The 22,503-nt window shown below is 37.3% G+C and overlaps 1 protein-coding gene and 1 non-coding gene across 2 annotated transcripts; both read right to left on the reverse strand.

Moving 5' to 3' along the window:
* Positions 1-966: 966 nt before the first annotated feature.
* Positions 967-6,479, reverse strand: LOC127218132 (high mobility group nucleosome-binding domain-containing protein 5). Its single transcript, XM_051179142.1, has 4 exons — positions 6,426-6,479; positions 6,098-6,151; positions 3,957-4,094; positions 967-2,164 (listed from the first exon to the last, which is right to left on the reverse strand). Exons 1-4 carry the CDS (start codon positions 6,477-6,479, stop codon positions 1,541-1,543), a joined length of 870 nt encoding a protein of 289 aa, XP_051035099.1. The 3' UTR covers positions 967-1,540.
* LOC127218133 (U1 spliceosomal RNA) lies at positions 5,195-5,358 on the reverse strand. The gene has a single exon (XR_007834151.1). It is a non-coding gene; the product is annotated as a U1 spliceosomal RNA (small nuclear RNA).
* Positions 6,480-22,503: the final 16,024 nt, after the last annotated feature.

Consider the following 22,503-nt stretch of genomic DNA (forward strand, 5'->3'; position numbering starts at 1 on the left):
GTTGAGAATATGAGATCCAATGAAAAAACATCAATAAACAAAATAAGACCTGGGGAAGAGAGTTTATTTCAGTAGAATGGTATAAAACAACAAGTCTACCATTGTGTACCCTGTTCTTACCCTGTTCTTGTTATGTAAATGCTTTACACACTTAATGCTATAAGGTGAAGCTGCCTACTTTGCATAGAGTTTCAAATGAAAACTTACCTATTATCATAGTTTGACTAATCATCCATGATACCATTATAGAGAAAACTGGGAGTGTTTTCTTGGAGAACAAAAGGGATTAAGACTACAGCTTCTATGTGGGGTGTTCTGGCCGTATGTTTACCATCACTGTCTAATAATGATGTACAATGAATTTTTTTTGTGTGTGAGACAGGGGGCTTCTCTGTGTAGCCTTAGCTGTACTGGAACTGACTGTAGACCAGGTTGGTGTAGAACTTACAGAAATCCTCCTCCTGCCTATGCCTCTCAAGTTCAGGGATTAAAGGCATGTACCACCACCGCCCAGTCCAGGTCTCAAGTCTTAAACAAAAAAGCATAGTAGTTTTGTAATGTGCTTTGGCACATAAGCTACAAGAGAGTCAGATGACTGATCATAAAGAAAAACTTCTACATATCAAAGGACATCACTGATCATACTGTAACACAAACAGTAATAAGTGTTAGTGGCAGATTTGTAACTGATACAATTTAAAAGCAATATAATAAATATTAATGAAAATACCAAATATGCTTTGACTGAATTGAATTATCCTTAAGATATAAAAAAATGAATGAGTGAGTATACATAAACAAATTCCCTCAGAACTTTCAAATGCTTAAAATATTGGGTTTTATGTGCTAATAATTCATTTCAATAAAAAACCCTCAAATGTTTTCCTGAACACCAATGAGAAAAAAAATCAAGAATTTTAATATCCCACTAAACTACAGTTTTTAAAATATCACAAACCATAATCATCTTTGGGGATCTGTTTTATTATGTTAAATCCAGCAAAACTTTGTGCATACACATATAATCAAAACTGCCCTCCTGAAATAAACATTCAAATTTCTTCAAAAACGAAATTAAGATTTTTATGTTCTTTCCAAGCTACTAATACAGTTAGATTTGGTAATGGCAATTCTAATTCTTAACATTACCTGAAAATAGTTGACCTTCTTTATAAAAGCAACCTAGATAGAACTACAGCAAAGTTGTACCAAACGCTTTCTTTTGGATTTCTCCTACTTTGCAAAATTATCACGTATAAGAATAAAATTGAAACTCAAATGTTTAATATATAACTTACACACAGTGAAATTCACAAAGTTGCAAGTATACATTTTATATTTTGCACTACTATAATCACAAAATGTATAAAGATGTCATGTTAGGTATTTTGCAACTAATAACCTGTATGAAGATGGTCCAAGATTGAATGATGCTAAAGAAAAGCACTGTTTATAAAATATCTGATAAAAATATTTATCTCTATTAACATTACAACAGGAAGGTACATGTTACCAAATTAAGACATCACATAGGGCAGTTTTAGACAACACTCAGAGACTCCTCCTTTTCTCCATCTTGTTTGAAATCTTTGTTTTCAGCTTCCACCTTGTTTTCATCATTTCCTTCCCCTGCAACCTCTTTTTCTTTTCCTTCTTCCTCCTTTCTATCTTCGTCTTTTCCAACATCTTTCTCCTTTCCATCTTCCTCACTCTGGCCTTCCTTTCCATCTTCCTCATTTTCTTCTTCTTCGCATATTCCAGCTTCCTCTTCTTTTTCCTCTTTCTGTTCTTTTACTTCTTCCTCCAGTTCAGCTTTCTCTTCCTTGTAAGCTTTCTCTTCTTCCTTCTTCCCATCTCCTTGCTCTTTGTCATCTTCTTTTTCATCGCCCCCTTTCTCTTCATCATCTTTGTCCTCTTTTACATTCTCACTTTCTGCTGAATCTGTCTTCTCTTCTAGGATTTCTTCCCTATTTTCATCTTTTACCTCCTCACCTTTCTCTTTATCTGCTTTCCCATCTTCATCTTTCTCTATATTTTGGACATTTTCTTCCAGCTCATCATCTTTTCCTTCTGCGGCCACAGCTTCTTTCTTTTCTCCTCCATCTTCGGCATCTTCATTCATCTGTTCCTTTATTTCCTCAGTTTCCATTTTAGGAATGGGTGCCTAGAGACAATGAGTTAAAACAAGATTGTAAATTTAGAGCTATTTTCTATCACATGTTTAGATCAGATTATATCTGTTTTATGAAAAGCTTGATGAAATTTCTTTTGCCAGAAAGTAGTTTTCCTGAGGAAAAACCATGATATATGAAAAATATTCTAAACAATATACAACCATAATATCTTGATACAGAGCACCACAAATAGATGTCTCAAACCATAAATTCAGTAAAGCTTGTCTATATAAACAATTCTCACTACAAATATGATGAAACAAACTAATAACAAAGGATGTTTATTTATACTATGTCACAAATTTTCAGTAAGTAAAACATGTGGAGATAAAGAAGTCCTTGGGAAAATAATGCTGTTTTTCCTTTTGAGATGAGGTCTTGCTACATAGCCCAAGCTGGCCTTGAACAAACAGTGATTCTCCAGCTTCTACCCACCATATACTGTGTGTGGTGGTTTGAATAAGAATGGCCACCAAAAGTTCATGCATTTGAATGCTTAGTCATTAGTGAGTAGGACTATTTGAGAAGGATTAGGAGGTGTTGGCCTTGTTGGAGTAGGTGTGGCCTTGTGATAAGTAGCCACCAAAGGGGTGGGCTTTGATGTTTTAGAAGCTCAACCCAGGCCCAATATCATGATCTTCCTGCTGCCTGCATAAAACTCTCAGCTACTACCTCTACTACTACTGCCTCGATGTAGAACACTCAGCTAAAACTCCAGTACCCTGTCAGTCTGTGTCAGTCTGTGTGCTGCTATGCTCCCACAATTTAGAAGAGACCATCATGGGATGCAGCTGTTTTAATCTTTTTGCATAAGCTGTACAGTTCCTTGATGACAGACTAAACCTCTGAAAGTGTAAGCCAGCCCCAATTAAGTACAAGTTGATGTGGTCATGGTGTCTCTTCACAGCAATAAAACCCTAAGGAGTAACAGGCATGTGCCGCCAAGCACAATTTACATTTATGCTTGTGTGTGTATGTTTTTGAGACAGTGTTTCATTATGTGGCTCTGGCTATCCTGTAACTCACTCCTGTCACTCCTGTTGATCATGCTGGTTTCAACCTCATAGAGAGCAAATTTGTGCTTTAAAAAAATGAAAATTACAAGAAAATCTCGTGTGATTACTTATGTTTTACATATATGTGTGTTTGATTTGACATCTCACTTTAGGTATGTTACTAGAATACCTAAAAGTATAGAATACATTAAATAGATAAAACAAAACCTATTAAAAAAACAATACATGGCAGGCCATGTATCACAGCTGCGTGCATGCATGAAGGTCTAAGTTGGAGCCCCAGCCTGGCATAAATTAGGTGTGTGTGTGTGTGGTGGTGTAGGCTTGTAATCATAACACTCAGGAGGTGGAGGTAAGGATGATCAGAAGTTCTAGGTCATTCTTGACTATATAAATGAGATTGAGTCCATCCTGGGCAATACAAGACCTCATCTGGGAAAAAAATTCTATAATTTGTTGTACTACCTACAGAGGATTTTTCTGGGGAAAGAAGTTACAAATAGTCTATGTGTTGACAAACTGAATTGAAGTTTGGGCTGTATTTAATAAGTTATAGCTGTAGTAAGGCATGTTTACTGGCACTGTTATAGCAATAGCATTGCTAACCAACTGCTTCTGCAATGCTCATACTTTGTATTTAGATGCCATTGTACCACAGAACCACTATTCATTTACTATTTTTTTTAAACTAATAGGCAAGTAAGATTGCTTCCACTTGAAATGTTAAGTTTTCCACATGATACATCTGCTAATATTTCAAAAATACCTCAATAATTTTGGCTTCTCCATTTTCAGCATTTTCCACATTGCCCTCTTCTTTAACATCTTCGGGCTTGGGTTCAGGAATTGTTATGGCACCCACATCTTTGTTTTCTTCCACTACAACATTTGTGGTCTTCAGTTTCTGTCCAGAAACACAAAAATAATAAAAACATACAATTTAGCTGCTATGCTAATTAAACCACTAAAGTGGTATTAACAGCTGATAAAATACTTTAGGGAGAGCTTTAGCATACTATACATGAATCTGATAACAAAAAAATTAACACATAACTCTTTCAGTGTTACCCCTAAAGCAGCATTAAAGTGAATTCTGTTACCCTGATATAAATTAAAATAAATCTGCTTTTATGCTGAGTGCAATGAGAAATAGCAAGTTAGTGTTCACTAGCACCACCAAGGTCCAATTCCCAGCATCCGATTAGACTGATAAATTGAATGTCTCTTACCAAAAGTCAGTTTATTACTGTCTAGTCTAATCATTAGCAACAGGGTTGTGTTAATTATAAAATCTCCATTGGTAGTAATTAAGAGAAATATCATGTTAGTGAGAACATCAATTTAGACACATTTATAAGAGACCGTCATAGGATTCAGCTGTATTAATCTTTAGACATAAGCTGTACAGTTCCTTAGCCTTTTTTGTTTGTTTTGCTATAAGAAAGTTCTTTGCTTATGTGTATATACAGTAGGGAGGTCATTTATTTAATGCCAGAGAAATCTATTTGAATACAAGATCTTCCACTTATCTACTGTTTTCTTGAGGAAAGGTATAAATCTCTTTCAGATTGTGTTTTCATATATAAAAAGATAATACCACTCACCACACAGGGACATGTTATAAGAATCCATTGAGAAAATATCAATGGGTTGTGTTAGAAATTATATACTATACCATACATAAAGCTATTATTCTGTTAAGAAATGAGAAACCATGATCTGAGAGATATAAAATATTTTAAAGTGTATGATTATGTAATGCCCATCAGGATTTATTCCTAACCTTTCTTTTCCCACCCTCCCTCTCTCCGTGCAACTTGCAGAAGAACAGTTCAACAGCTACTGCTGCATCGATATGTAAATTGATTGATCAAGATAATTAAACAGCCTTTAAGAAGTTTTAAATGAAAAACATCAAAAGAGTCTTACAAAAATGGTCATAGTTTGTTGTGTCTTCAGTCAGAAAATGGTAAGATTAGATGATCTCAAAGATTCTTTTATTTTCAAGGGGAAGCACAAACGCAGTCCCCCCACTGCCACAAATTATGCAGTCAAGTTTCCCTTACTTAGAGAGATGGCAGGGGTCAGCACATCTGGCATACAATGAGTAAGTCTACCCTGAAAAGACCACCTTAGTGATCACAGTATCTCTCCTGCCCGGAAATTAGTCAAATATTCTTATGATGATTTTTTTATTTTTTATTTTATTTATTTATTTTTTTTGGTGGAGGAAGGATTTATTTCTAGTCTATCATCTGGGAAAGTCAGGGCAGGAACCTGGAGACAGGTGCTGAAACAGAAGCCATGGAAGAACAGGGTTTACTGGATTGCTTTCAGCAAATATTTTTTACAGCTTTAGTCTTTTCTGATTTTTGTAATTCAACAAATTGTTAGAAAAAATTGTAATAAAGCAATTAGGAATTAACTTAATATTGATTTTATTTCTCTTTCAGCCTGTCATTAGTTCTATTGCAGACATCTATATAAAATTATTTGAATCCATTTAAAGCAACATACATAAAATCATGTCCTGAAATGTATCAAATATTAGTTGCTGTTATTATTATAATGCACTATTGGGTTACTGCAGTTCATGGCCTTTGTTTTCCTAGGAATATTGGTATTTTAGTGACTAAGTCTCAAAGACATATGCATTTAACATGTCACCCACCAACATTTTTTATTTCACAATATTGTGTTGTAACTACCAAATAAAAGTGCTAAGACACAGCTACCAATCCCACAAATATTCATCACTTAGTAGAATTATATGTACTGTATGGTACATTATATTTCTGGTTAAGCAAACTATGAAGAAAACAAAAGAATCAGTTGTGTACACTTTTGCAATTTATTTCTAAACACACACACAAACATTTTCTTCAACCTTAGAATTTGAACATTTACCCTTGGAGTTGATGTTCTTTTAGGTTTCACCTCTGGTGTAAAGGGCACAGGCATCTGCATCAGAAAACATCATTATATAAGAAAAGAGGAAGACATCATATTTGAAGAAAGAGCACTAGCAATAAAATCTAGGAGTATGATTTAAAGTAAGCACTAGGGACAAAAACAAACACAAAACAAAACATCCTATCCTTTCTTTAATGCATAAAGTTTCTTTCATAACCCTTCCAAATAAGCCTTCTATTACACATAACATTATGCAGTACTCCCTGATTCTAAAACCTCCCTTCCATGATAACATGAGCAGCAATTTACAAGAGCCACTTACAGCAGACAGTCGGGCTGATCTTCTCTTTGGCTGGAAGTGGGGGGAAAGAATCATGAGAATTATGGATGTACAAATGTAGAGTTGTTTTTATTGAGGAAATATTTGGTTTAACACTGTAAATATTGCTACTAAGGAAGTGAATATAAATTAGGTGAAGAAATATCAGTCACACATGTGGTCCCTCTTTAACACGGTAAAGGGAGTAAAATCCTATGACAAGCTTCTTTTCACTGAGCTAAATCAGTAAAAAATATACTTTTTTGCTTACCAACTGACAAAACAGAATTTAAGCCTAAGAAGGTGCTCTCTGGATCTGATATCATAACAAGCACAGTAGAATCCTAAATTCCAAAAAGTCAGTCATTTTTATTAATGTACTTTTGAGAGAGCACCGCCATCCCCAACATTAGTACTCATTTGGTACAAATATAACCACCGGCATTTATTGTTCCCCAGTTATATGTCTTTAGTTTCTAAAATGGGTGCATATTTCCCCAGAGAAACTCACAAATTAAAGACACTCACCTCCTGACTCACATCACCTGCAGCCTAAGTAGAGGGAGAAAAATACAAAAGAGAAATAGGGTAGTCAATATGAATACACAGACCAGAAAATATTGCCGCTGGATTATAATTACAACTCTAGCCACTTGTGACTTTTTTCCTGGGTTCCCGCTCCAGCAGCCACGTGTTGTTTCCTAGCAGCTATTCTACATCTACTGTTTTAGTAATATGAAACATGCACCAAGATGCAAGTACATGCTCAAGACACGTTTATAAAGAGTCAGTGTAACGTGTGTGTGTGTGTGTGTGTGTGCGCGCGCGCGCGTGTATGTGTAAATAACGTCTCTTAAAAATAAACCATTTTCATTTTGAAATATACCTGCACTAATGTTAAAGCCAAAACAAGGGTTGGGGCGGGACGCACGAAGGCGGAGCTTCTTGCAGTTTCTCTCTCTTGCCTTATGTTTGCAATGCAATGGTATCTATCTGACCTGCTCCAGTGATTATGGACTATTTTCCTTCCCAAGTTCTGCATACAAAACAACCACCCCACCATACTTTGAAGGAAGAATGTCTTTGTTCTAACGTCAACGTTTTATTCAGAGAAGCAGGCGGAGGATTTTAAAACTTCCCGCCACTACCTGCTACAAGGTTGCTGTCAGCTCAGCAAAAAAAAAAAAAAAAAAAAGCTAGATCCATTGCACAAGTCTAAAAGAGCCCGGCGGGAGCCTCGGGAAAGGGGGTGGTGATTAGAAACAATTGCTTTCGCTATCTGAGTAGCCCTTTACCCTGGGAATTACCAGTCTATTATTTCAACGTTTCGTACAGCCTAGAGCACTGAGGAATTCAGCCTCGTTTCTGTGTTCCAGGAATACGGAAGGCGGACGGATTCACAAGAATATAAAACCAATTATAAGGCTTCTTTTACATTAACTCGGTGTTTTACGATTTCACCAAAGCAATGAAACAGCACTCCATTTTAGTTGTAAGAGACTCGGGAGGAAAAAAACAAAAACAAAAACAAATTCGGAGCGTCAACTTATTTCCTATCTACGCGGAGACAGGAATTTTGAAATGAAGGTTTACAGAAGACCTGTAGCCCTTGGTAGCTCAGATGAACTCCCTAATGTTTAAAGTGAACAAATCTCATACCACCCCACCATCCAACGCTGATTGTAGTTTCTCGGACGCGGCTCACTAATCACCTTTCCACCTTTAACTAGAGAGTTCCGAGAGTGCCAAATCTCTCAGATCTAAAGTTTCTAATTACAGCGGTGAATCTCTCCCTTCTCTAGGACAGTTTGAAGTCTGCGCCGCCTAATGGCACAGGATTACCATTGCACAGCCATCTGGCATGACAAGAAGTGGAGGAGGGAAGAGGGGGAAAAAAGGAAAAAAGAAAACGGAAAGAACAAAGGCAAAACAAGAGAAAGCCAGGGCTTTCGTTCCCCAAAAGGGGACGGTTCCAGGAGAAAAAGCTGTAGGTAGAGGAGGAAGCTGGCGCTGGAAGTGTGGTTGGAAGAAGAGTTCTCCAATAGGGTAAGCGGAGGAAGGGGGGTGGGGTAGGAAGCGACAGCACAGCGCTATGGCTGTTTGTAATTCAGCATGGAGACACCTCTCAAACGATTCTCTCCCTTAAACAAAACAAGCCAAAAGTGAACTACCAGTTGCATACGAGACCTTCCGAAACCAAACACAGACGGCTCGCTACCTTTTCCTCGCCTTCCATTCAGAACATCACAAAAATCAAACTAGAAGCCAAAATGCTCTTTCAAAACGATAGAAATCTCTGCCGTAGGAAATATGTATTTCGGCAGCTAATCTCCCGTCTATCTTCTCATTTTACTTACCTTTCTTTTGGGCATTGTTGCAGCTCTCCGCAGGAGATCCTTAGGCAGGAGGGGGAAATGCTGAGAGCAGTCTCCGTCTGACCGCTCCGCGAGCGACTGAGTTTTCAATGAACTAATTGCAGCACGATATGTTCTCGAGTCCCCCCTCCCCCTAAAAAAAATCTCTCGTTATTGGCAACATTAAACACGCCAAGACGCAACCAAACTACGTGAATGGTTAGCCGAAGTGGGAGCCAGGTTGGAGTGACAGGCTGTCAGGCCAATGAGGGGAGGTGGCAGGTTCGGAAGGCGTGGCCCGCGAACTTGCCCGAAGCCCTCGTACGCTGCCGGCTCTAACTGCCTCTGGGGTGCCGGAGTCCAAGCGCTTAGCAGACGCCTAGAGCTCCAGCGTGACTAGCAGGAAATCCAGTTTTCTTGCCTTTTCACCCGTTTATGTTATAACGACAGGCGAAAGCTCAAACAGTTGGTTTTTTTCCACGATCTCCAACCCCCCTTCCTTCTCGCGGGGTGGTGGGCCCTCTTGAGACTGAATTGAGCTAGAGCTCTGGTCTTTCCCAGTTGGCAAGAGGGTGAAGTTGAAGTGACAGGAGCACCCATTTAGAGATCGGAAGACGGGTGGGAACGCTTCTGGTCGGGAAAACTTCCCGCCAAAGCTGAACTGTGGTCCTGGCTTTAGAAGGGAGAAGGGTGCCAGAACCGCGCGCCTCCCGCAGGTGGAGAGTAGCAATAAATCTGGGACCTGGACGAGCAGGACTCTTCTGCAGGCCGCCTACCTTCTAAAAGAGCCATTACCCGGACTGGAGGGAGTCCACCAAGAATTGAATGGGGCCACGCGGGAAGTCAGTAATAGCATATTTCTACCCAGAGGAAAATCATTAGCTTTAATGGCTTCGTAGTTCAAAGGTGATTTTTAAAATTATATGTAAAACAAAACCAAACCATTCCACATCTTCATTACTGAAACTTCAGGTTTCTCCTTATTTTTATTTTATTTTATTTTGCTTCTAGAAATGCTCCCTAAACCTATTCTAGTATCAGGCAGTGTTTAAGTAGCCGCTTTCTGTTTTGAGAATCTCCCATTTGTCTTCTGGGTGTCAGAGTTTGAGACCTAAACGATTGGAGAAAGGAAAGAATAAAATACCCAGAAATATTTCTGGTTAAAACAGAGTGCTGAGGGCTGCTAATTGTTCCTGGAAGTAAGCACGCAGGTCCCTTGCAGCCTCTTTTGAGTAGTGGTTCCCCTCCCTTGTTGAAAGAGCTATTTGTATTTAAATGTGCTTCAACAACAGCCTTTCAAACTGAAAGGCTAATAGAAAGAAAGAAAGAAAGAAAGAAAGAAAGAAAGAAAGAAAGAAAATTAACCTTTTAAACAGTTACTTAAGAATTTAGACCCTGGCCTGGTGGTGCAAGTCTTTAATCCCAGCACTTGGGAGGCAGAGGTAGGCTGATCTGTGTGAGATCAAGGCCAGCCTGATCTACATATCAAGCAAGTCAGAGCTACCTAGTAAAACCCTGTCTATTTATTACCTAGAGAGACATACAATTCCATTTATGTTCATGGAGCTTAAAGAAAACACAGACTGGAGCTGGAGAGATGGCTCTAGCAGTTATGAACACTGGCTGTTCTTCCAAAGGACCTAGGTTCAATTCCCAGCACCTAAATGGCAGCTCACAACTGTCTGTAACTCCAAGGTCTGACACCCTCACACAGACATACAAGCAGGCTAATCACACATTCTGCCTCAAACAAACAAAGCAAACAAAATAACCCCCAAACAAACATGACTGTTTTATGATCGACACAATGCCATATTATCTGTTCAATCTAAACTGCACCCTGGCAGAGCCTTTCATTTTGTTTTGCTTCTTCTTCCCTTTCATGTGGAGTTAAAACAAACCACTTACACTAAGACCTGTTGGACCTATGCCCCTAACTTCACATTGCATTCTTATTCAAGTACACAAATCAAAAAGGCACATTTAAATTTGCTTCCTTTACCTGTAGTTATGTGTCATCTGATCAGGCTCTAGATGTGTTTTTTTAGTTACCTTTATGGTGAAAATATTGTTGGAAGAACCTAGGTATGTTTCAGTAATTTAATTTTCTGAGAGAAAATTGGTTTCAATATAAGAATTGTCTCATAAGGATAAGGGAAAAATGAAGAGAATGAAAACGTGTTAGCACTGGAATGCATTCATTCAACAAATTCTTATTTACCATTATTTTGTAGGTAAGATTTTTGTTTTTGTAGACTAGCTTATAAAAATGCAAACCCCTGTGGCATGCAAAGTTACAATACACAGTTTCTGCCCTTAAGGATTTTTATAGCTCTGTAGGATTGAGAAAAACAGATGCATACATATCTGCAAATCAACTTGTATGTATTATATGGATGGTAAAGTTTATATTTAATAATACAGTGGGGCGAAGGCGGGGGTAGGGAGGCTCTTTTTAAAACTGAGGTATTTGAAGAAGGCTTTTGTTGAAAAAGTGGTATCTGACTCTGAACCCTTGTGGAGATTGTTACACTGTAACAAACACAGAGGCAGACAAAGTTTGTACTTGTTGAGAGAACAGACTGCCCAGTCCCATTAAATTGAAACAAATGTTCAAGAGGAGCCCAGGGAGGTGAGTCTGGAATTGGAAGCAAGGTGAAATGTGCTATCACTAAGTGAGCTCTGGCCCCTCCCTCGCAGGTTTGTCAGCTGTTTTCTGCTTTGCTCAGTCTTTCCTCCTTGGAGCCCAACCTGTTCAAACTGTGATTTACTCTTTCAGGTTGCCTAAGCCTGGAACATTTGTCTAACTCTTCACCCCACCCCCATCATTCTTTTTAGTAGTAAACAAGGTGGGTGTCCTTTGTACCAGCCAACTTAAGCTCTTGGCCTTTGTGTCATTTCTACCTGAGTCTGAAGCACCATGTCTTACAGTGTCACTTCTGAAATATACCAGAGTGTGCAGTGTCACCCAGCATGACCTTTTTACCAAAGTGTTTGCTAATCATTTCAGCCTACCAAAGCCTTCCTTCCATCTTGCCTATACTATATAATTTAGATTGAACCACCATGTTGTATAAGCAAACCTGCTTTTTATAAATTATTTAACTTTATTTTATGTGCATTGGTGTGAACTACAGTTACATATGGTCAGTTATTAGCTGCCATGTGGGTGCTGGGAATTGAATCTGGGTCCTCTGGAAGAACAGCCATTACACTCAACCTCTGAGCCAGCTCTCCAGCTTCTGTGCTTTTCTTCTTCTTCTTTTTTTTTTTTTTTTTTTTTTTTTTTTTTTTGGTGACATAGAGTCTCACTACGTAGACTGACTGACCTGAAAACTTCACTTACCGTGAAACTGGTTTGGAACTCACAGACATCCATCTGCTTCTGCCTCCCAAGTGTTGGCATGCAACAAACACACCTGGCCATGCACAATTTTGATTAGAAATTGACTCAAACTTGTGACATTGGAGATGGGCCTCATTCACTTAAGGCAAGTACTCTACCACTATGCTACCCCTCCAGTCCTCTCTCTCTCTCTCTCTCTCTCTCTCTCTCTCTCTCTCTCACACACACACACACACACACACACACACACATATATATATGGTTTTCTTTCTTGCCTATATTTTTAAGCATATCAGATGCCAGGGATCTGCTACAAAATTTACTGTATTTAAAATTATTTTCTAAAACTGATAAATTATTACAGAGTCAGAATTTTATCTTTATGTAATGGTCAATGTGAGACTTTTAATGGATCACTTATTTTTAAAATTACACTAGCTTGTTTCTCTTTTTTATTAAAAGCTATGAATACTGATTGCCTGGCAATTATCCACAGGATAATTTCCCTTGGCTATTTAAGTATGCCTACTATGACTGTCACAATTTAGAGTAACTGTAGCATGTCCATTCAGTAACCAGTGGGAAATGGCATAGGAAGATATAAAATTTATAGATTAAATATATCAACATTAAAAATGTTTGCCATAGAGAATATAAAATATTAACATTATGTGCTTATGAAAAAAGGGATGATGGGGAGTTAAAGAGGACAAAAAGATCTACAGATGTTCTGCATATTAATATATATATATATATGCATAGTAAAAATGTTCTCTCCCTTTTTTCCCATGCTCCCAATGTACTCAGGAGATCTTGGCCTTTTCCCCTTCTCCGAGGTCCATTTATGTCTCTCTTAGGGTCCTCCTTTTTTCCTAGCTTCTCTGGGATTTTGTATTGTAGGCTGGTAATCCTTTACTCTATGTCTAATATCCACTTATAAATGAGTACATACCATGCTTTTCTTTCTGTATCTGGGTTACCTCACTCAGGATAGTTTCTTCTAGAGATGACTACCTTAAATACCATCATAGAACCTTGGTCCAGTAGTTGATGGAAGCAGAAGCAGAGATTCACAGCTAAGCAATCTGTTGAATTCCTGGAATCCAATTGTAGAGATGAGGGTGATGAGCAAAGGGGTCAAGACCATGTTGGGGAAACCCCCAGAAACAGCTGATCTGAACAAATGGGAGACCTGTATAAGACTGAACTAGCCCCTCTGAACATGGGTGTAAGTTGGGGGCTTGGGCAGTCTATGGGGTCCCTGGAAGTAATACCAGTATTTATTCCTTGTAGTTATATAATATATATGATATGATATGATATAACATAATGTATATCACTACAATCCCTAGGGCATGAACTTTTTCAAGCCCATTCCTTATAGAGGGTTACTCTCTCAGCCTAGATCCAGGGGAGAGAGCCTCAGTCCTTCCCTTAATGATGTGACAGACTTTGATGATCTACCATGGGAGGCCTCACCCTCTTTGAGGAGTGAATGAAGAGTTGGGATTGGGAGACTGTGGAGCGAGTGGGAGGATGGGAGAGAGCTGGAACTAGGATTGGTATGTAAAATTTAAATTAAAAACTAAAAAAGTATTCTCAATGCACTGTTTTACATGTGAGGGAATCACAAAGGTACAGATTGGTAATAAATATTTTCTTTTCCATGTTCAAATACCACTAACTTTGGTGATAATTGGCTACCATTAATCATTCCTGCTATATGCTAAAGTGAAAAACATTTGAAAAATGCTTAAATTGTTAGCACATAATAAAGTAAATACTATTCTACCAAAATTATGTTTTGAATATATTGGTTGGTGTTTTGTGGTAAAATAAACATTAAGCCTAAAATGAATCCAGTACATTAAAGCACTTGTTTTTGAATTTAGTTAGGTACTGGTAGCTCTTTCATGAGACTGAATCTTGAAATACCATACTCATGAGAACCTAGAGTTTCCTTTCTCCAGGTTCAAGACTAATAAAACACTGTATTCTGAGTGACCCCCAATACAATGTCTTTTGAAGGTGTACTTCTAGTGGTAGAAAAAAAGGAAAGAAAATGGTGATACATATGCTTCTAGTATTTAAATAAGCAGCATTTTAGACTTTCATATGTTAAACCTTAGAAGAGCCTAGAGATTTTCTAGTTCAACACTGCGGTAAAGAAGATCAGTAAATATAAGCACAGACAGCTTAAATGACTTGCATGAGGTCATCCATCAGAGGGGTGAGGCAGAGCTTTGTTTTTTGTTTTTTCCTGTTTTTGTTTTGAAGATTTTATTTGTAGTTTTGATGGTAGCAGTTATACAACTTCAACAGAAATGTTAGTGAATTACAAGGCATGTTAAATAAACACAATTTGTGCTAAATCTCAGTCAGTTCAATAAGCAAGAAGCACCTCTGCCCACTTCATACATGTTTATTCACTGGATCCCGTATTCATCTATAACCCTGAAATTAAATCCTCTTTTCAGTTTTCAACTATTAAAAAACAGCAGAAAATGTGGTGATTTTATGTTTTTTCTCTCTCTGATAATATCAGTGAATAAAAGTTTTAGCCTCTAAAATTTCCAGGAACCTTCTCATATTTTCCTCTGTTGTTTACCAGCAAAATGGTTTTCAAGTAAAATTGCAAATGCCCCTTCTCATTGGCCAGAAGTCACTCAATGATTTCCAACTTGTAGTAGGTGCTTTCCTTTATTTGGAATGAGTTTTGAATTTTCTTAATTCAGCTATAAAATCTTCTATGTTCCTCAAATTCATCTACTAATCGATTAAATATGCCACTGTTTAATTTTTTAAAATTAATTGTATTTACTTAAAGTGTAAAGCATGATGTCTAGATGCATACACACTAAAAGGATTATTAAAGTCAAACAAATTAACACATCTATCAACAGGATAGTTGCCCTTTTCTGTGGGAAGAACACCTAAAATTTCATCTCTTAGCAATTTTCTGGCAAAGATACTGAATTTTCCTATTAAGCTTTGTGTTCATTTTAGTATAGGTAGTATCTGTGTTTTCTTGCATAAAATACACGATGTTGTAAATCTTAATTTTGAAACGTGTTACTTTCTGTCTTATTTTTAAGACTCTTATGCACAGTTTATAAAATACTAAGATGTTTATTGAAGTACTTCTATAAACTGTGTAATTATTATAGGTCACTGAAATAAGGCTGTCTTTAAATATGTATTTTGGCGTTATCTGTTTTAATGTGATTTAATGCTTTGGGCTTCCTCTGATTTCTTAGAAACCTCATCAATGCAGATTATTCTTATAAAAGAAAGAAAGCAGCAACTAACTGACACATGCCCTTGGCTTCCTTTTGAATATTTGAAAGTAGAGTTTATTTTCAAGGAAGGATCTATTTCTCAGAACCTCAGACACCAATGAGACCTGATTAGAAACAATCTCTCTCCACTGAGAGAACAGTAGCCCGTAGAATAGATTGTGTGTGTGAAATCAATGTCTTCTCTAGGAACAAATATTCAATCAAGTAACCTGATATCATTTTAACTAGAGGCTGAAGTTAAATGCTGCTTTAAGAAGACATTCATAATAATGGATTTTCTAACTTTGTATCGTATGATTTCCCCTCATTTCTAGCAATACAGCTACTGACTTAGATAATTTTTTATTAAATCAAATGTAACCTTATATATTGTTTTATTTTGTTGTAAATTATTAAAAACACAAGAGCCAACATTTGCAGGGACTTTTTTCAGTTTATATATACTTAAAGTGGGATAGAATAAAGGTAAAACTAGGATTTCAAAAGTATTTAATGTATCAAGATAATCACCGATGTTATCATATAACTCAAGTGGAGTTTTGTTGGATTTTTAAGGAAATTTCTGCTATTTATAATATGGTGCATTACTTTGATAAGTTGCCTGTGTCCCAGTGGAAGGCCACACCTGCAAGACTATTTTGGCAGTACAAATTGGCCTTGATGGGGGAAAGGGACACAAGGTTGAGAAGGAAAGGAAAACGGTGGATCTGGGAAGAGTTATGTGAAGGAGGGTGAATATAATGATTTAATTGTATGAAATTCTCAAAAACCTAATATATATTCATAACATATAAACAAGTACTCCAGAGATTTCACTCAAAGGGACGTGCAGCAAAAGGGAAATTGCTATCTGTCAGAAAATAATCACTGAATAAATTTACCTCCTAAGAGAAATATGTGGAAAACAAACATGCCTCATTTAGTATTAAGAGGCTGCTTTGAAAGCATGGGGGCTTGAGGTCAGTTCCCTAGTACCCAGGTAAATTCCAGGCACATTCATACTCACCTGTAATCACAAAACTCAAGACGGCGGTTGGGAGCGGTAGACAGATCCTTGAAACTCATTGGTCAGCTACCATAGCTGAACTGAGGCTCCAGATTCAGCCAGACAACCTGTCTCAAAAAGTAACGTCTGCATTCCCTGGGCAGTTGGTCCCAGGTTGTAAGAAAGCTAGTTCAACATATATCTGTGAGTCAGCAAGCAGCATCGCTCCATAGTTTCTCCTTCTACAGTGGGGGCCTGAGTTCCTTCTCTTCTCTCAATGATGGACTATAACCTGTTGATGGAAACAAACCCTTTTCTCCCCTAAAAGGAAGTAAATTACATAGAGATTAATGAAGATATCCATACATACATTCATAGAATGTGCACCCGTGTGTGCATGCATGTATACATGCACACACACACACACACACACTCACACACACACAGAGTCTCATATACACACAAACAATAAAAATTTACATGTTGCAACTATAACAATTATGGGTCACTGAAGTAAGGCTGTCTCTAAAGAAATTATATTTTGAGGTTATATGTTTTAAAGTGATTTAATGTTTCAGACTTCTGGCTCCTTAGAAACCTCATCAATGCAGGCTACTTACAGAAAAAGAAAGAAAGAAAGAGTAAGAAAACAGCAACTGAAATAAGCTTGTGAGTTCCTATTTGAATATTTGAAAGTAGAGCTTATTTTCATTTACCAGCAGAATTTCTGGCCAATGAGAAAGGTCATTTGCAATTTTTATTTTTATTTGAAAATCATTCTGCTGGCCGTGTGTGTGTGTGTGTGTGTGTGTGTGTGTGTGTGTGTACGTGTGTGTGCGTGCGTACATGTGTCTATGACTGTGGACACATACCACAATGATTATGAGAAGGTTATAGGTCAACTCAAAGGTCAGGTGTTGTTGTCTCCTTCCACTACAGATTCTGGAGATTGAACTTAGGTCATCAGGCTTGCTCAGCAAAGTGATTTTTACCCTCTGAGGCATCTCCCTGTTTGTTTGCTTTAGCCTGTTTTTAAAAGCTGGTTTACATTTGCTTCCTTTGTTAAAAACAAAACATGTTCCCTTTTCTCAGTTACTTAAAAGCTAAGAAATTATATTTTACATTGAAGTGAATAACTGTCCAAGCAAATAGTTATGCTTAATTCCCACATATTGTAATGACAACACTATCAATCTAGAATTATGTGCTTTCATTATTTCAAGTATTTGTTTTTAGGGTCAAATTGTCTAAGTGGTAATAAGACAATCTTTTAAAGAAATATTCATCAAATATTCTACTTGTTGCATTATATGCCGTTTAATATACTTCATAATGCTGATAGGTTTCTGCTTCTGATTAAAGGGGAAATCTAATTATTCCCTTGGTCCTTTTTGCATTATCTTCCAGTTCAATGAAGTGCCTTCAGGGACTTAATTTCTCCAGGTTAAGGCCCATAATGGAGACTTTACAATGATGAAATGTATTTAGTTTTTAAATGTGTTGCTTTATGAAAAATATGAGTGATTATTTAACTCTTAAAGCTGTTTTGTGAGTTTAAGCTAACTTTTGCCCACAAAAGATATATTCTTATGTTTTCCCATCTCATCTGTAACATGACAGGAGACTGTCCTTAAATTATGACTTTCCCTTTGTTTCCATTTTGAGAACTTCTCTAAGTCTTCCCATCTGTTCCTCTCAAGCAGTTGCTCACACAAGTTGTTAAAACTTGTGTAACAAACAAAGCAATTCCGAGGAGAAGAAAGGAAATGAGCCAGACCGAAAGAATGACCTTTGTTAAGACAAAGGATGAGTATGGCCTTGGGATACTGTCACCAGTCTAAGAGTGGATCCACTTCTCTTACCATGACCAGCATTTAATGTATTTCAAAGTGTTCTGTTATGTAACTTGGAGAGGTGAGCCTCTCCTTTTGATTTACATGTCATTGTGTGAAATTTAACATCTTTTTATTATGTTTAGTGGCCATTTGTATTTATTTTTTGAGGGTGGTTTGAAAATATTCGTTACATAGTCTCTATTCTTCTCTTGTACTTTTTTCTTTCATATTTGATGTATTTCATATTTTTAATTCTTACACAATTATTGTTAAGTATTTATGGGGTTCAGCATGATAATTCAAAACAAAATTACAATGTGTAATGATCAAATCAGATTAGTTACTATCTTTACATCTTCAAATATGTTTGTGTATATTTTATTAGAAAACTTCAAATTCTTTCTTTTTGGGTTTTAGAGCATATAAAGGCAAGATACTGTAAGCTATAGTTACCCTACTATGCTTTTAAAGAGTAGCACGAATTACTCCTAAGTATGGCTTGGTAACCATTATCAAATTTCTCTCTAGAACAGCAGTTCTCAATGTGTGGGTTGTAACCCCTTTGGGGGTAACATACCAGACATTTACTTTATGACTCATAACAGTAGCAGAATTACAGTTATGAATTAGCAAAGAAATACTTTTATGGTTGGGGATCACAACACATAAGGAACTGTATTAAAGGGTTGCAGCATTAGGAAGATTGAGAACCACTGCTCTAGACCTTCTTAGCCCCTCTTCTCCCAAGAACTGCTATTCACTATTCTACTTTCTACTTCTGTGAGAATATTTTTGTTATTTTTCCATTGCCATGACAAAAGCATCTTCAAAAGAAAGCATTTAACCTAATTAAAAAAAAACTGATTGGTTATCAAAAAGTTTAGACTTTTGAGTTGTACAATCTGGGCTGGGTGTAATCTACTTGTGGATCGTGTCGAAAATTTGTATGTAACATGTATGTTCCTTGTCTCTTTGGAGAGTTCATCATGCCTTCTATTGCTTCTTTTACAAATAAACTTATTTCAACACATTAACAAAAGAAAGCATTTAATTTGGGGCTCACAGTCACAGAGGATAATAGAGTCCATGACCATCATGGTGGAGAGTGAGGCAGCAGGTAGATAGGCATGACACTGAAGCCTTACCTGTAAGCTTCTGTCTTGAGTCTTGATTCATAAGCTTGTGGCAGAGAGAGCTAACTAGGAATGGCATGGGCTTTTCAAACCTCAAAGATAACCCCCAGTGACACACCTCCTCCAACAAGGTCATACCTCTAATACTTCCTAAACTCTTCCACCAGCTGGGACCAAACATTCAAATATATGGGCATGAGGGGAGGGCATTGTAATTCAATCCACAAATCAGAGATAAACTTTTTTTATTTTCCACATATGAGTACAATCATGTGGTCTCTTGAGCTTTGGTTTTACATAATCTTACCACTTTTTCTTTAGGATTTTTGCGTTGTATTTACTTCTCAAATAATTCCCAAATCATATTTTCCTTCAGAAATGATGGAGTTTCTTCGTTTGTGTAGAGGACTGTCCATCCTTCCTTAATTCCTTTCTGATTGTCATGTGCTGGCCTCTAACTCCTGGTCCTCCTGCCTCAGCCCCAAGTTCTGGAATTACAGATGTGCTTTGACATAACCTGGGTAGTACCAGTCATTTTGTTCAGTTTTCTAGACACCTGATTTGGGTTAGTGGAGTAATATAGCATTGTTTTAATTTTCCAAAATGTAAATTAGTGTATCAGCTTAGAATTTGTCATCTACATGTAGGAAGCAGACATCCATAGTGATGAAGTCACTTGAGATTTTTCACTTGAGTTATTTTCAAAGTTAAGATTTGAAACTGGGTCTCCTACTTCAACTTTTGGTCTATGTTTTTTTCCCCCCAACAAAGTACACAGACTCATTGTCACCTCTTGTGCTTAATTAAGTACTTTCCTGGCTTGACAGCATTATGATTTACTCTAACCCAGTAGAAACTGGATGAAAAGCTTTTTAATTATAAGCAATTATCTGGTTGCCACCAAGAAAGTGTGAATTAGAAAATGATGTATTTCCTTGAATTAGGAAAATCTATACCAGGAATGAGAGAGAAGGACTAGGAGGAGAAGAAGGAGAGGGAGAAAGAGAGGAAGAGAGAGCACACTGCTGTGCCTTAGACTGTTTCTTGGTGTATGTTGGGCAGGTAATAACCACAGTGCTGTTATGAAAGAAGATTGGAATGTGAGTAAGAACAGAGGAAGAGCAGAAAATCTGCTTCTTTAGTAATTCAGGTCATAGGTCCCAGAGTTACTACTAGAAGATTATTAGGAATGTACTTCCTAGTTTTATTAATATTAAAATAATAATGGCTTCAATATAAGGGACCACTATGGGTTAGTTACTATTATAATTTATATGAGCTATTTCTGACTCTCTTAACAAATGATTCAGTTAGTAACAGAAGAAAATAGAATTCAAGCTAAGATCAGTTTGACTCCAGAGCCTCAATTCTTCCTACTACATTGCAGTCCTTTTCATATTTGCTGTTGTTTTTTGTCTGTCTAGAAGTTCTGCTTTTTGGATATTGTATCAGAAATCTATTGTTATAATAAAATTCAGCCTATAAAATTTTTCTGATGGAATAAATTTGAGATTTAATTAATTATGTTTGACTTACTATTTGGCAGTTTAAAATTTTAGTTTTCCCTGGGATATAGTACCATCTTGCCTCCAGTGAGAAATAGTTAAAGATCAATGCTTGTAGAATGGAACCATCCTGACCACTGTTATAATGGATGTATATTCATTCCACAAATATTTGCTGAACACTTGTCAAGGCCTAACAACTTTATTAAGCACTGAGAATATTAAGACATGACTCTGATTCCTTTTTTTCTCATTACCAGGATTATTTTATTAGTAGTATTGTTAAAGCTACAACCTAAAACAATACTATGAAATTTGAATCCTATTCTTTTTTTTTCTTTTTTTAATTTATTTTTATATAACCAAGTCCATTTAAATGAAAACAAACATTTATAGACAATATTTGGGAATTTGGGCCTTGTTCTTTCCAAACTACTTCCTGCTGGTAAGGGGCGCTGTCATGGGGGATTCTAAGAAGATGCAGATATCCTGGCTGTAGTCTGTAAGGCTGCTTTGTCCGCTGTTTTGTATGTAGGATCACCTGGTACTCTGTTTCAGGCGGTCTGGCGTGATCAAACCACATTAGTCTGGAAGGAATCCACATCTTTTCATTTTCTGTGGAAACAAAAATAGAAATCCTTTTCCCCAGTAACTTGTCCTTGAACTTAAATTTTGGAGTCAAAGCATTTTTTTTATTTAATTTATTATTTTACATGTCCATCCCAGTTCCCTTTTCCTCCCTCCCTCCCTTTTACCCTCTCTGCCCTCTCACATGCACCCTATCCACCCTCCCCTCCCATCCCCCCACCACAATTCCATATGTAGAGGAATGCCATCCAGTTGGGGTCATGTAGATCTGACAGGTCATGTGAAGTAGGGACTAGGGCTTCTCTCCTGTCTCTAGGTTAAGGCAGTTATCCCTTCATGGGGGATGTGTTAGCAAGGTTCTTTTGTGCACCAGGGATACATCCTGGCTCCACTGTCTGAGGTCCGTTAGACTGCTGAGACCCATATTTAGGGGGGCCTGAGTCAGTCCCATGCTGGCTTCCCAGCAATCAGTCTGGTGGCCCGTTAGCTCCTCCTTGTTCAGGTCAGCTGTCTCTATGTGTTTCTGCTGCCTGGTCTTATCCTCTCCATCTGCATCTGGGTTCTAGTTCAACTCAGTGTTTATGTATGGGTGTTTGCTCCTGTTTGAATGCTATTCTTAAGAACATCTTAATTTGGTAGAAATAGGAGTGCTTATATATTACAAATTACAACATAATCTGATGTTTGATATAATATGGCAGTACGAATAAGTATAAGAAATGGGCTCAAGAAACGACTTCTTGGGGAGAAAAGGGAAAAATAAAAGAAATAAGCATTCTAGTAATACTTTTTACTTATTATAAGAAAGTATTATCTGTTAAAACATTTTTAATACAAATATTCATCCTTGCTGGGCAGTGGTGGTGCATGCCTTTAGTCCCAGCACTCAGGAGACAGAGGCAGGTGGATCTCTGTGAGTTTAAGACCAGCCTGGTCTACAAGAGCTAGTTTCAGGACAGGCTCCAAAACCATAGAGAAGCCCTGTCTTTAAAAACCAAAAATAAGTATTTACCCTTCATGATACACATGAAAACAA

This window comes from Phodopus roborovskii, unplaced genomic scaffold (assembly GCF_943737965.1).
Source record: "Phodopus roborovskii unplaced genomic scaffold, PHOROB, whole genome shotgun sequence".
In the NCBI taxonomy this organism is placed as follows: Eukaryota; Metazoa; Chordata; class Mammalia; order Rodentia; family Cricetidae; genus Phodopus; species Phodopus roborovskii.

Coding starts and splice junctions, on each gene's coding strand:
- LOC127218132 (XM_051179142.1), bottom strand. CDS start 6,479: ATGATTCTTTCCCCCCACTTCCAGCCAAAGAGAAGATCAGCCCGACTG. Junction 4,095..6,097: donor AAAGAACATCAACTCCAAGG/GTAAATGTTCAA, acceptor GTTTCTGGACAG/AAACTGAAGACCACAAATGT. Junction 2,165..3,956: donor GAGAAGCCAAAATTATTGAG/GTATTTTTGAAA, acceptor CATTGTCTCTAG/GCACCCATTCCTAAAATGGA.